Source organism: Leucopleurus acutus, assembly GCF_964270905.1.
Source record: "Leucopleurus acutus genome assembly, chromosome: 16".
Taxonomy (NCBI): Eukaryota; Metazoa; Chordata; class Mammalia; order Artiodactyla; family Delphinidae; genus Leucopleurus; species Leucopleurus acutus.
In genome coordinates, this window is record NC_139158.1 from 65528021 (window position 1) to 65540211 (window position 12191).

At 37.9% G+C, this 12191-nt stretch overlaps 1 protein-coding gene and 1 long non-coding RNA gene across 2 annotated transcripts in view; one reads left to right on the forward strand and one right to left on the reverse strand.

Moving 5' to 3' along the window:
- Positions 1 to 12191, reverse strand: part of RBL1 (RB transcriptional corepressor like 1) — a gene marked incomplete at its 3' end in the record, with an annotated part of 73923 nt that overhangs the window by 15717 nt on the left and 46015 nt on the right. Inside the window, exon 17 of the mRNA XM_082858217.1 lies at positions 3908 to 4084. Within this exon, the coding sequence (XP_082714343.1) occupies positions 3908 to 4084 (177 nt within the window). The remainder of the gene's footprint in view (positions 1 to 3907; positions 4085 to 12191) is intronic.
- Positions 1391 to 3914, forward strand: LOC309973800. The gene is made up of 3 exons (XR_014326842.1): positions 1391 to 1570; positions 2383 to 2517; positions 3365 to 3914. It is a non-coding gene; the product is annotated as an uncharacterized lncRNA (long non-coding RNA).

The window sequence follows — 12191 nt, forward strand, 5'->3', positions numbered from 1 at the left end:
CTCAGCTAGTAGTTTCATTAATCAAAAGCACTAAGATTGCTATGATATAACTACCAAAAATGCATTTCTTTATAAAAAAGAATGATATAAGAAAACTCAGATCTGCTGAATCCCTTGCAGTCTCCAGTTGTATTAGTTTTTAAGTACTTATTTAAAATTAACCACATACTAAAGGATAGAAAATGTCTTGTGATTCACAATAAGACAGAGGGTATTACAGGATTAGGCTTTTAATAGTTCAGAACAGACTATAGGGTTTTAACACTTAGAAAAGTCACAGTGGTGGCCAAAAGAAAGAAAATAAATTAGTGATCCATAAAGGAATCCCTTCTAGTCTATTTATTATCACAGAGTTCACTTAAATTACTCTTTTCTTCTCCTTCACTGTCCATTAGCACTAAACCTGTTCTCCATAATGATGTTCTCCACAGAAATGGCAAAGCCTGAGCTATGGTAGTTTTCAAAAAAACACAAATGATTATTTAAGACGGTAGACAGCAGAAGCGAGAAGAACTACAATCCTGCAGCCTGCAGAATGGAAACCGCAATCACAAGAAGTCAGACAAAGTGAAACGGCAGAGGAATATGTCCCAGATAAAGGAACAAGATAAAACCCCAGAAGAACAGCTATAAGTGAAGTGGAGACAGGCAACCTTCTGGAAAAAGAACTCAGAAAAATGATAGTGAAGATGATCCACGATCTCAGAAAAAGAACAGAGGCAAGGATAGAGAAGATGCAAGAAATGTTTAACAAAGACCTAGAAGAATTAAAGAACAAAGAAACAGAGATGAACAATACAATATCTGAAATGAAAAATACACTAGAAGGAATCAATAGCAGAATAACTGAGGTGGAAGATTGGATAAGTGACCTGGAAGACAGAATGGTATAAATCACTGCCGTGGAACAGAATAAAGAAAAAAGAATGAAAAGAAATGAAGACAGTCAAAGAGACCTCTGGGAAAACATTAAATGCATCAACATTCACATTATAGGGGTCCCAGAAGGAGAAGAGAGAGACAGAAAGGACCTGAGAAAATCTTTGAAGAGATAACAGCCGAAAACCTCCCTAACATGGGAAAGGAAACAGTCACCCAAGTCCAGGAAGGGCAGAGAGTCCTAGGCAGGATAAACACAAGGAAGAACACACCGAGACACAGAGTAATCAAACTGACAAAAATTAAAGAAAAAATACTAAAAGCAACAAGAGAAAAACGATACAAGGGAACTTGCATAAGGTTATCATACAAGGGAACTTGCATAAGGTTATCAGCTGACTTCTCAGCAGAAACTCTGCAGGCCAGAAGGGAGTGGCATGATGTATTTAAAGTGATGAAATGGAAGAAACTACAACCAAGAATACTCTAACCAGCAAGGCTCTTATTCAGATTTGATGGAGAAATCAAAAGGTTTACAGATAAGCAAAAGCTAAGAGAATTCAGCACCACCAGACCAGCTTTGCAACAAATGCTGAAGGAACTTCTCTAAGCAGAAAAGAAAAGGCTACAACTAGAAACAAGAAACTTACGAATGGAAAAGCTCACCAGTAAAGGCAAACATACAGTAAAGGTAGGAAATCATCCACATGCTAATATGATATCAAAACCAGCAATTACAAGAAGGGGAGAACACAAATGCAGGATATTGGAAATGCATTTGAAATTAAGAGGCCAGCAATTTAAAACAATCTTGTTTATATATAGATTGCTATATCAAATCCTCATGGTAACCACAAATTGAAAATCTACGATACACATACAAAAAAGAAAAAGGAATTGAAACACAACACTAAAGTTAGTCATCAAATCACAACAGAAGAGAACAAAAGAGGAAGGGAACAAGAAAAAATGTTTCGTAACTCTATGTCTCTTGATTTTTTGTATTTTCCATCTCTATGTGATATGCTGTTTTTTCGTTTCCTCAGCTCTACATTCTAATCCATTGAGTCTTTTGGCTTGGAATTTGTTTCCATTACAAGTTTCATTCAGTTCTTTTTGACATCTTTCAGGTCCTTTTTAAAGTGACTTGGCCTTTGTTCATAAAAAGAATTTTCCTTTATACATTGAATCATTTAAAACATATAATTGCATAATTTGAGATCAATAATTCCATTACCTGAAATTTTTGAATATCTAACCTGCTCTAAATTTTATCTGTTGACATACTCACATTGGCTTATTTCCTTGATTGTTTTATAATTTTGGATTTTTTAGTTCTGTTTTAATAAGGATTTAATTTGTGTGAATACTGAATGGCTTCAGGGTTGAGTGTTTCATACCTCAAAGTAGTTTGCTTCTGCTGGGAACCCCAGTGATATTATTAGCTCTGGGACAACTTTTGGTTTTGTTGTTGCTGTTATTGTTACTGTTTTGACTTTGCAGATTCTTTTTCTTTGGCCATGCCATGTGTCTTGTGGGATCTTGGTTCCCTGACCAGGGATTGAACCTGCGCCCTCGGCAGTGAAAGCACAGAGTCCTAATAACCCTAGAGATTCTTGGAATGGTAAAATAAATGAGGTATGCAAATTGGTGTGGTTTTAAAAGAGGAAAGAGTGATACCAATATAAAGGATTATTAGTATGGATGCCAATGTAGAATGTGACTATAAAAGGGGAGTAACTATGTGGTCTTTTTCGTGCTGTATGTTATCTAGTTGTTGTGGAATAAATGTATAAAAACTGTAACCACAGAAGGAAATATTTGTAACTCTCTGTAAGTTATAAACCCAATGCTGCTTTTTAGGGTTCTGGTATCCTTAAGAGAAATAATAAAAATAGTAACAGCTTAAAAAAAGATTAGTTAATAACATTTATTAATACCTATTTTGTATAGAGATTTTAAAGATGTAATGTGAGAAGGAAGTCACAAAGGAGTTTGAGAACATGTCCTCTGCCTCAAAAAGCTGAAAAATTAGGTTGTAACATCTACATCTGCTAGGACTGGTAGTGTGGCCAATATGATCAAGACCAAAGGTACAGATGATTGTTTCAGACCTATTAGAATTTTTAAAGACAAGTAAGATATGCCATTTTATGACTTAAAACATATTGTAGCAACTAGAAAGTAAAATGCTCTTCTGAGGCAACAGAATAAATCACTGGAAAGCAATAAAGTATAGAAGCTATTTTATACCAGATTCTGAATCAGGAGAACATAGGTTGTCACTTATTGTGTAACTTTGGCCAAGTTACTTTCACCTCTGGGCCTCAGTTACGCGCCTAAAATGTAACGATCATTTTACTTTAAAGTACAAGATTAGAGGTGTCACGGGGTGATGGTGGAAATGGTTCTCCATTAATAGTGTGGAGAACCATTTTACCAAAAATGGTCTCTAAGATCTTTTCCAATTTTTTTTTACAACCAGTGTATTCCTATGAAGCAAGAAGGCTGATTACTATGAAAGTAAATGAAAGACTTCCCTGGTGGCACAGTGGTTAAGAATCTGCCTCTCCCAATGCAGGGAACACGGGTTTGATCCCTGGTCCGGGAAGATCCCACATACCATGGAGCAATTAAGCCCGTGAGCCACAACTACTGAGCCCGCGTGCTGCAACTACTGAAGCCTGCAGGCCTAGAGCCTGTGCTCTGCAACAAGAGAAGCCACTGCAATGAGAAGCCCACGCACCACAAGGAAGAGTAGCCCCCGCTCTCTGCAACTAGAGAAAGCCTGCACACAGCAACGAAGACCCAACACAGCCCAAAATAAGAAATAAATAAAATAAATAAATTTATAAAATAAAAAAAAGAAAGTAATGAAGAGTCCATAGAAATAGATACAGTAGCTGGAATTTACCACTGTTGGCTTGTAGCACTTAAGGCAAACTAACAATCAAGTGCAACAGATTTTCACCTCAGGCCTCAAATACAGGTAACTACGGCAAAGAGCTTCCCCCAACTTATACGTTACCTTTGCCATGATGTAGAAGGCACAAAGGAGGAGCTGATCCAAATGTCTGTCTTTCATCAGATCAGGGCAGTGAACTAAAGTGAATTCAAAACATGTCCATATCTTCCTTCTTAACTCATTTGAAACATCCAGTTTTAAACATAAATCACGTAAGCGTACACTTGCCAAATGATAGACCTAAGATGAAAGATAGCACATTGATGCAAAAAATCAAGTAAATAATTTCTCAAATTTATGTCTTACCATGAACATGGGCTTTTAGGCCAACATTAATAAACACCTAAGGCTGCTGATGCATTAAATTACATAAAATTTTTATTTTATAGTACTAGTTCACTGCTATGGCAAAAGAAAATATATTAAAACAAAATTTTCTTTGGAAAACTACCTTAAACATTTTTTTGGTAAAGATGTTATATGCTATTATTCTATGCTGTCAACTATGTAAAGTGAGAAATACTAAAATTAAATGGTTTGATTTACCAGCACCATGATCATTATGAATACATAATCTTTCAAGTATTCAGAAGTCTCTCTCTTTTTTTGGTTCAGGTAAAATGACTAGAAAGCCTAAAATGTCACATAATACACTCAAATGTTTGACTCCAAAATAAGTCAGAAAGCAAAATCATTTAAAAATTTCCCCAATAGTCTACATTGTTTTTATGAGCACATGAAAGGAATGTTAAGCAAACGAGATACCAGATTTTGTTGTTGTTTATTGAGGTATAACTGACATACAACATTAGTTTCAGGTGTACAACATGATTCAACATTTGTATATGTTGTGAAAAGATCACCACAATACGTCTAGTTAATATCCACACAGTTAACACAATTTTTTTTTCTTGTGATGAGAACTTTTAAGATCTAGTCTCTTAGCAACTGTAATATGGAATAAGCATTACTAACTATAGTCACCACGCTATACATAATACCCATGATTTATTTATTTTATAACTTGAAGTCTGTACCTTTTGACTCCCTTCATCCATTTCACCCACCCCCTCGCCCCCGGCAACCACTAACCTACCTGTTCTCTGTATTTATGAGCTTGTTTTTGATTTTTAGATTCCACAAATAAATATCATATAGTACTGTCCTTCTCAGTCAAGTTGTTGTTTTTAAGTATGTCAGAGTAAATTCAGTTCAATACCTTCAACCTTTCATATATTGAGTCTTTATATGAACTGATACTAATACAAATGCCCCAAAGGTCCTAAAAGATTCTAAAATGATTTCTGATCATCCAAAAAGCATTATGTTTTATTATCTTAAGAACTGGTAATCCTACTGTGATATTCCTAAACTAGACTATTCTGTTTGAACTAAGTCTTTAAATCTAAATGTTCAGGGTAAAAAAAATGAAAAAGAGTAAGGCATTCTTTATAGCAAAGTATCTTTTGAGAGGGAAAAAAATCCACAAATTAAAGCTGAAAAATGAACTTTAGCCATCCAATACACTAATCTGATAGAAAGAGAGATAAGGGTTGACTCCAAAGCCACCAGTGATTCATTTTATAACAAACTCATTTTCTGCATCCAACCCTTTGTTTCTGGTCTTGCTGGCTAAGAGATAAACGGGAACCACTGGGGTCAGAGCAGTGGGAAAGATGCTGGAACTTTACATTTGTGATAGAAGATAACAGATACAGTCCTAGGTAGAAGGATTAAGAATGTCATTAAGTAATATTTGTGGGGCTTCCCTGGTGGCGCAGTGGTTGGGAGTCTGCCTGCCAATGCAGGGGACACGGGTTTGGGCCCTGGTCCGGTAGGATCCCGCGTGCTGCGGAGCAGCAAAGCCTATGTGCCCAACTGCTGAGCCTGCACTCTGGAGCCCACGAGCCACAACTGTTGAGCCATGTTCTACAGCAGGACAGGCCACTGCAGTGAGAGGCCCACGCATTGTGGCGAGGAGTGGCCCCCACTCGCTGCAACTGGAGAAAAGCCCGTGTGCAACAATGAGGGCCCAATGCAGCCAAAAATAAATAAATAAAATAAATAAAATTTTTTAAAAAGTAATACTTGTTAAGTATCTTTTACAAAGCTAATCCAATGCCTTAAAGGTACACATACTCTGGAAGGCTTCTAACAAAAAATTCACAGTAAATTCTACTCAGGCACAGGATATCAGCATCACACTGAGTTCAGCATGGATAACATCTGCAATTTACTCAAGAAATGGTTATTTTGAACTCATTATAGATATGGACGTTTCAATTTCCTTTTAGGGTAAAATTTTTCTAGCTTCTAAGTAGGCTATAATTAAAAGGAAAAGGACAAGCTAGATTCTGAAATAAATTCAGAACTAAAAATTCATAAATAAAGCCTTATTTTTGTCAATCTTAGATTCATTATCAAAGGCAGCAATTTGTCATTTTGAAAATTAAAAATAGGGAATGAATGGGGAAAATACTACAGTTGGAGCTCTGTTTTTAAAACAGGCCTTAGGCACTAGATGTAGGCAGGAGTGGAGACGGTGGGACAGAGTAGAGAAAGCAGTGGGAGGTGGAAAAAAGGGCAAGTGTCTCAAGAATTATTCTAAGAAAGACTAGATAGAGGAAATAAACTTAAATTTGCATGAAGAGATAATTTGAAAAAACAAACATGAATTTCTTAAAAATTTTAAGCCTTAAACCCTAATCATAATGCTAAAAAGAAACAAAAAACAGTGCCTTTTTTTTCATTTACAATTTTTCAGAATGGGCTAAATAGCCACTAGTTACAGGGTAGACTGGAGAGGTATCTTCCAATTCTGGAATTTATTTTAGAGAAGCGGCATGTTTGGTCACAAATATCTGACTAACATGTCTATGTTATCAGAAGCTTTATGGTGCTTATAAAAGCTAGGCAGGATAAGCTGAAATTATTTCTATGTTAAATCTTTGCATTAATACTAAAATAATCTAGGCATTATAATGAGAACTGGTCAATTCGTAAAAGGTAAAAAACTAGATTTATGATAAAAATTATGTAGACTCCCAGCAGTATCTCACCAATCTTAATAATGAATCCTCAGTAATGTAAACTTATCCATAAGATCCAATGTACCTGTCCCACAATAAACTCCAATCTAAAGCAATATAACACAATGGAGTTCCTGTAAATTCCACAGGATGGCCAATTGCTTAATCAAAGTTATGTAAAACAAGCCGGCAGGAAATGGAATTAAAACTCTATGAGTCTGAGTCCAAACATTAGCTCATCAAGATCATAATGTTCTTTTAGAATGTCAAATATGTTTTTAAAAAAGGCTAAAGGTACATCACCTGATACTAAAGCTAAACAAAGACACTCTAAGAAAACTACAGACCAATATCTATGATATTGATGTGAAAATCCTCCACAAAACCCTAGCAACTGAATGGAACATCATACACTAAAAGGGTTATACACCATGACCAAGTAGGAGTTATTCATGGAATGAAAGGATAGTTTAACATATGAAAATCTATCAGTGTAATACACTACATTAGCAGAATGAAGAGAAAAATGATATAATCATCTCAAAATTTGATGCAGAAAAAAAGCAATTGACAAAATTCAATACCCTTTTGTTACAAACTAGGAATAGACGGAAACTACTTCAACATAATAAATACCATATATGAAAAATCCATAGCTAAGATCATACTCAAAGTAAAACAATGAAAGCTTTTCCTCTAAGATCAGGAACAAGACAAAGATGCCCAATTTCAGTACTTCTATTCAACACCATACTAGAAGTTCTAGCCAGAGCAATTAGGCAAGAAAAAGAAATAAAAGGCATTCAAATTAGAAAAGAAGTAAAACCATCTCTGTTTGCAGATGACATGACTTTATGTGTAGGAAACCCAAGCACCCTGGAGTCCATAAAAAATGTTAGAACTAATAAATGAATACAGCAAAGTTGCAGGATACAAAATCAACACACAAAAATCACTTTTATTCCTAAACCATAAACAATGCACAATCCAAAAATGAAATTAAGAAAATGATTCCATTTACAATAGCATGAAAAAGAATAAAATACTTGGGAATAAACTTAACCAAGGAGGCAAAAATTTGTACACTGAAAACTGCAAAGCATTGCTCAAAGAAATTAAAGAAAACATGAGTAAATGGAAAGACATACTATGTTCATGGACTGGAAGACTTAATATTGTTAAGATGTCAACACTACTGAAAGCAATCTACAGATTCAGTATAATCCATATTAAAACCCTAAAGATTTTTTTTTTTTTTGCAGAAATAGAAAAAAATCCATCCTAAAACTCATATGGAATGTCAAGGGACTCTGAATAGTCAAAATAATCTTGAAAAAGAAGAACAAAGTTGGAGGTCTCACATTTTCTGACTTCAAACCTTACTACAAAGTTACACTAATTAAAACTGTGGTACTGGCAAGAAGAGACCAATGAATAGAATACAGAGCCCAGAAATAAACCCTCACATATACAGTGATGAGTAACTTGACAAGGGTGTCAAGACCATTCAATGGAGAAAGGCAGTCTTGTCAACAAGACTTACTGAGAAAACTGGATATCCACATGCAAAAGAATGAAACTGGGTCCTTACCTTATACCATATATAAAAATTAACTCAAAATGGATCAAAGACCTAAATGTAATTTCTAAAACTATAAAAATCCTACAAGAAAACATAGGGGAAAAGCTTCATGACACTGGCATGTGCAATGATTTCTCGGATATGACACCAAAAAGAACAAGACAACAAAACAAAACATAGATAAATTAGACTTCATCAAATTAAAAACTTCTGTGTGTCAAAAGACACTAATATATAACATAGTGAAAAGGCAACCCATGGAATGGGAGAAGATATTTGCAAATCATGTATCTGATAAGGAATTAACATCTCGACAATACAAAGGACTTTTACAACTCACCAATAAAAAACTCAAAAAATGGGCAAAGGACTTGAATAGACATTTCGCTGAGGAAGGTAAAAGGATTGCCAATAAGCCCATGAAAAGATGCTCAATATCACTAATCATCAGGGAAACGCAAATCAAAACTGCAGTAAGGAGATAGCTTCAAAATGGTGGAGGAGTAAGACGTGGAGATCACCTTCCTCCCCACAAATACATCAAAAATACGTCTACATGAGGAACAGCTCCTATGGAACACCTACTGAACACTGGCAGAAGACTTCAGACTTCCCAAAAGGCAAGAAACTCCCCACGTACCTGGGTAGGGCAAAATAAAAAAGAAACAACAGAGACAAAAGAATAGGGATGGGACCTGCACCTCCGGGAGGGAGCTGTGAAGGAGGAAAAGTTTCCACACGCTAGGAAGCCCCTTCACTGGTGGAGATGGCGGGTGGGAAGCTTTGGAGCCACAGAGGACAGCGCAACAACAGGGGTGCAGAGAGCAAAGCGGAGAGATTCCCACATAGAGGATCGGTGCCGACCAGCACTCACCAGCCTGAGAGGCTTGTCTGCTCACCCGCCGGGGCGGGTGGGGGCTGGGAGCTGAGGCTCGGGCTTCGGAGGTCAGATCCCAGGGAGAGGACTGGAGCTAGCTGCGTGAACACAGACTGAAGGCAGCTAGTCAGCCATAGCTACCTGGGAGGGAGTCCGGGAAAAAGTCTGGAACTGCCTAAGAGGCAACAGACCATTGTTTCAGGGTGCGCGAGGAGAGGGGATTCAGAGCACCACCTAAACGAGCTCCAGAGACGAGTGCGAGCCGTGGCTATCAGCGTGGACCCCAGAGACGGGCATGAAATGCTAAGGCTGCTGCTGCAGCCACCAAGAAGCCTGTGTGCAAGCACAGGTCACTACTCACACCTCGCCTCCCGGGAGCCTGTGCAGCCCGCCACTACCAGGGTCCCGAGATCCAGGGACAACTTCCCCGGGAGAACACACGTCATGCCCAGGCTGTTGCAACATTATGTTGGCCTCTGCCGCCGCAGGCTTGCCCCGCATTCTGTACTCCTCCCTCCCCCTGGCCTGAGGGAGCCAGAGCCCCCTAATCAGCTGCTACTTTTTAACCCCGTCCTGTCTGGGAGGGAAACAGACGCCCTCAGGCGACCTAAACGCAGAAGTGGGGCCAAATCCAAAGCTGAACTCCAGGAGCTGTGCGAACAAGGAAGAGAAAGGGAAATCTCTCCCAGCAGCCTCAGGAGCAGCGGATTAAATCTCCACAATCAACCTGATGTACCCTGCATCTGTGGAATACATGAATAGACAACGAACCATCCCCAATTGAGGCGGTGGACTTTGGGAGCAACTATAGACCTGGGGTCTGCTTTCAGCATCAAATTTGTTTCTGGCTTTATGTTTATCTTAGTTTAGAATTTAGAGCTTATTGTCACTGTAGATAGGTTTATTGATTTGGTTGTTGCTCTCTTCCTTTTTTTATATACATACATTTTTCCTTTTTCTCCTTTTGCCAGTGTGCATGTGGATGCTTCTTTGTGTGATTTTGTCTGTATAGCTTTGCTTTTGCCATTTGTCCTAGGGTTCTGTCTTTTTTTTTAGTATAATTTTTAGCACTTATTACCATTGGTGGATTTGTTTTTTGGTTTGGTTTCTCACTTCTTTTTTTTTTTACTTTCTAATTTTTTATTTTTAATAATATATTTTTAATTTTTAATTTTTATAGCTTCATTTTATTTCTCTTTCTTTCTTTTTTTCTCCCTTTTCTTCTGAGCCATGTGGCTGCCAGGGCCTTGGTGCTCCGGCCGGGTGTCCGGTCTGAGCCTCTGAGGTGGGAGAGCTGAGTTCAGGACAGTGGTCCACCAGAGACCTCCCAGCCCCACATAATATCAAATGGCGAAAGCTCTCTTAGAGATCTCCATCTCAACGTGAAGACCCAGCTCCACTCAATGACCAGCAAGCTACAGTGATGGACACCCTATGCCAAACAACTAGCAAGACAGGAACACAACCCCACCCATTAGCAGAGAGGCTGCCTAAAATCATAATAAGGTCACAGACACCCCAAAACACACCACTGCATGCAGTCCAGCTCACCAGAAAGACAAGATCCAGCCTCATCCACCAGAACACAGGCACCAGTCCCCTCCACTAGAAAGCCTACACAACCCACTGAACCAACTTTACGCACTGGGGGCAGACACCAAAAACGAGAACTATGAACCTGCAGCCTGCGAAAAGGAGACCCCAAACACAGTAAGTTAAGCAAAATGAGAAGACAGAGAAATACACAGCAGATGAAGGAGCAAGGTAAAAACCCACCGGACCAAACAAATGAAGAGGAAACAGGCAGTCTACCTCAAAAAGAATTCTGAGTAATGATAGTACAGATGATCCCAAATCTTGGAAATACAATGGAGAAAATACAAGAAACGTTTAACAAGGACCTAAAAGAACTAAAGAGCAAACAAACAATGATGAACAACACAATAAATGAAATAAAAAATTCTCTAGAAGGAATCAATAGCAGAATAACTGAGGCAAAAGAACAGATAAGTGACCTGGAAGATAGAACAGTGGAAATAACTACCACAGAGCAGAATAAAGAAAAAAGAATGAAAAAAATCAAGGAGAATCTCAGAAACCTCTGGGACAACACTAAACGCACCAACATTCAAATTATAGGGGTCCCAGAAGAAGAAGAGAAAAAAAAGGGACTGAGAAAATATTTGAAGAGATTATAGTTGAAAACTTCCCTAATATGGGTAAGCAAATAGTCAGTCAAGTCCAGGAAGCACAGAGAGTCCCATTCAGGATAAATCCAAGGAGAAGCACGCCAAGACACATATTAATCAAATGATCAAAAATTAAATACAAAGAAAAAATATTAAAAGCAGCAAGGGAAAAGCAACAAATAACATACAAGGGAATCCCTGTAATGTTAACAGCTGATTTCTCAGCAGAAACTCTGCAAGCCAGAAGGGAGTGGTAGGACATATTTAAAGTGATGAAAGAGAAAAACCTACAACCAAGATTACTCTACCCATCGAGGATCTCATTCAGATTTGATGGAGCAACTGAAACCTTTACAGACAAGCAAAAGCTAAGAGAATTCAGCACCACCACACCAGCTTTACAACAAATGCTAAAGGAACTTCCCTAAGCAGGAAACACAAGAGAGGAAAACACCTACAATAACAAATGCAAAACAATAAAGAAAATGGTAACCGGAACACATATATTGATATATACCTTAAATGTAAATGGATTAAATGCTCCAACCAAAAGACATAGACTGGCTGAATGGATACAAAAACATAACCCGTATATATGCTGTCTACAAGAGACCCACTTCAGACCTAGGGACACATACAGACTGAAAGTGAGGGGATGGAAAAAGATATT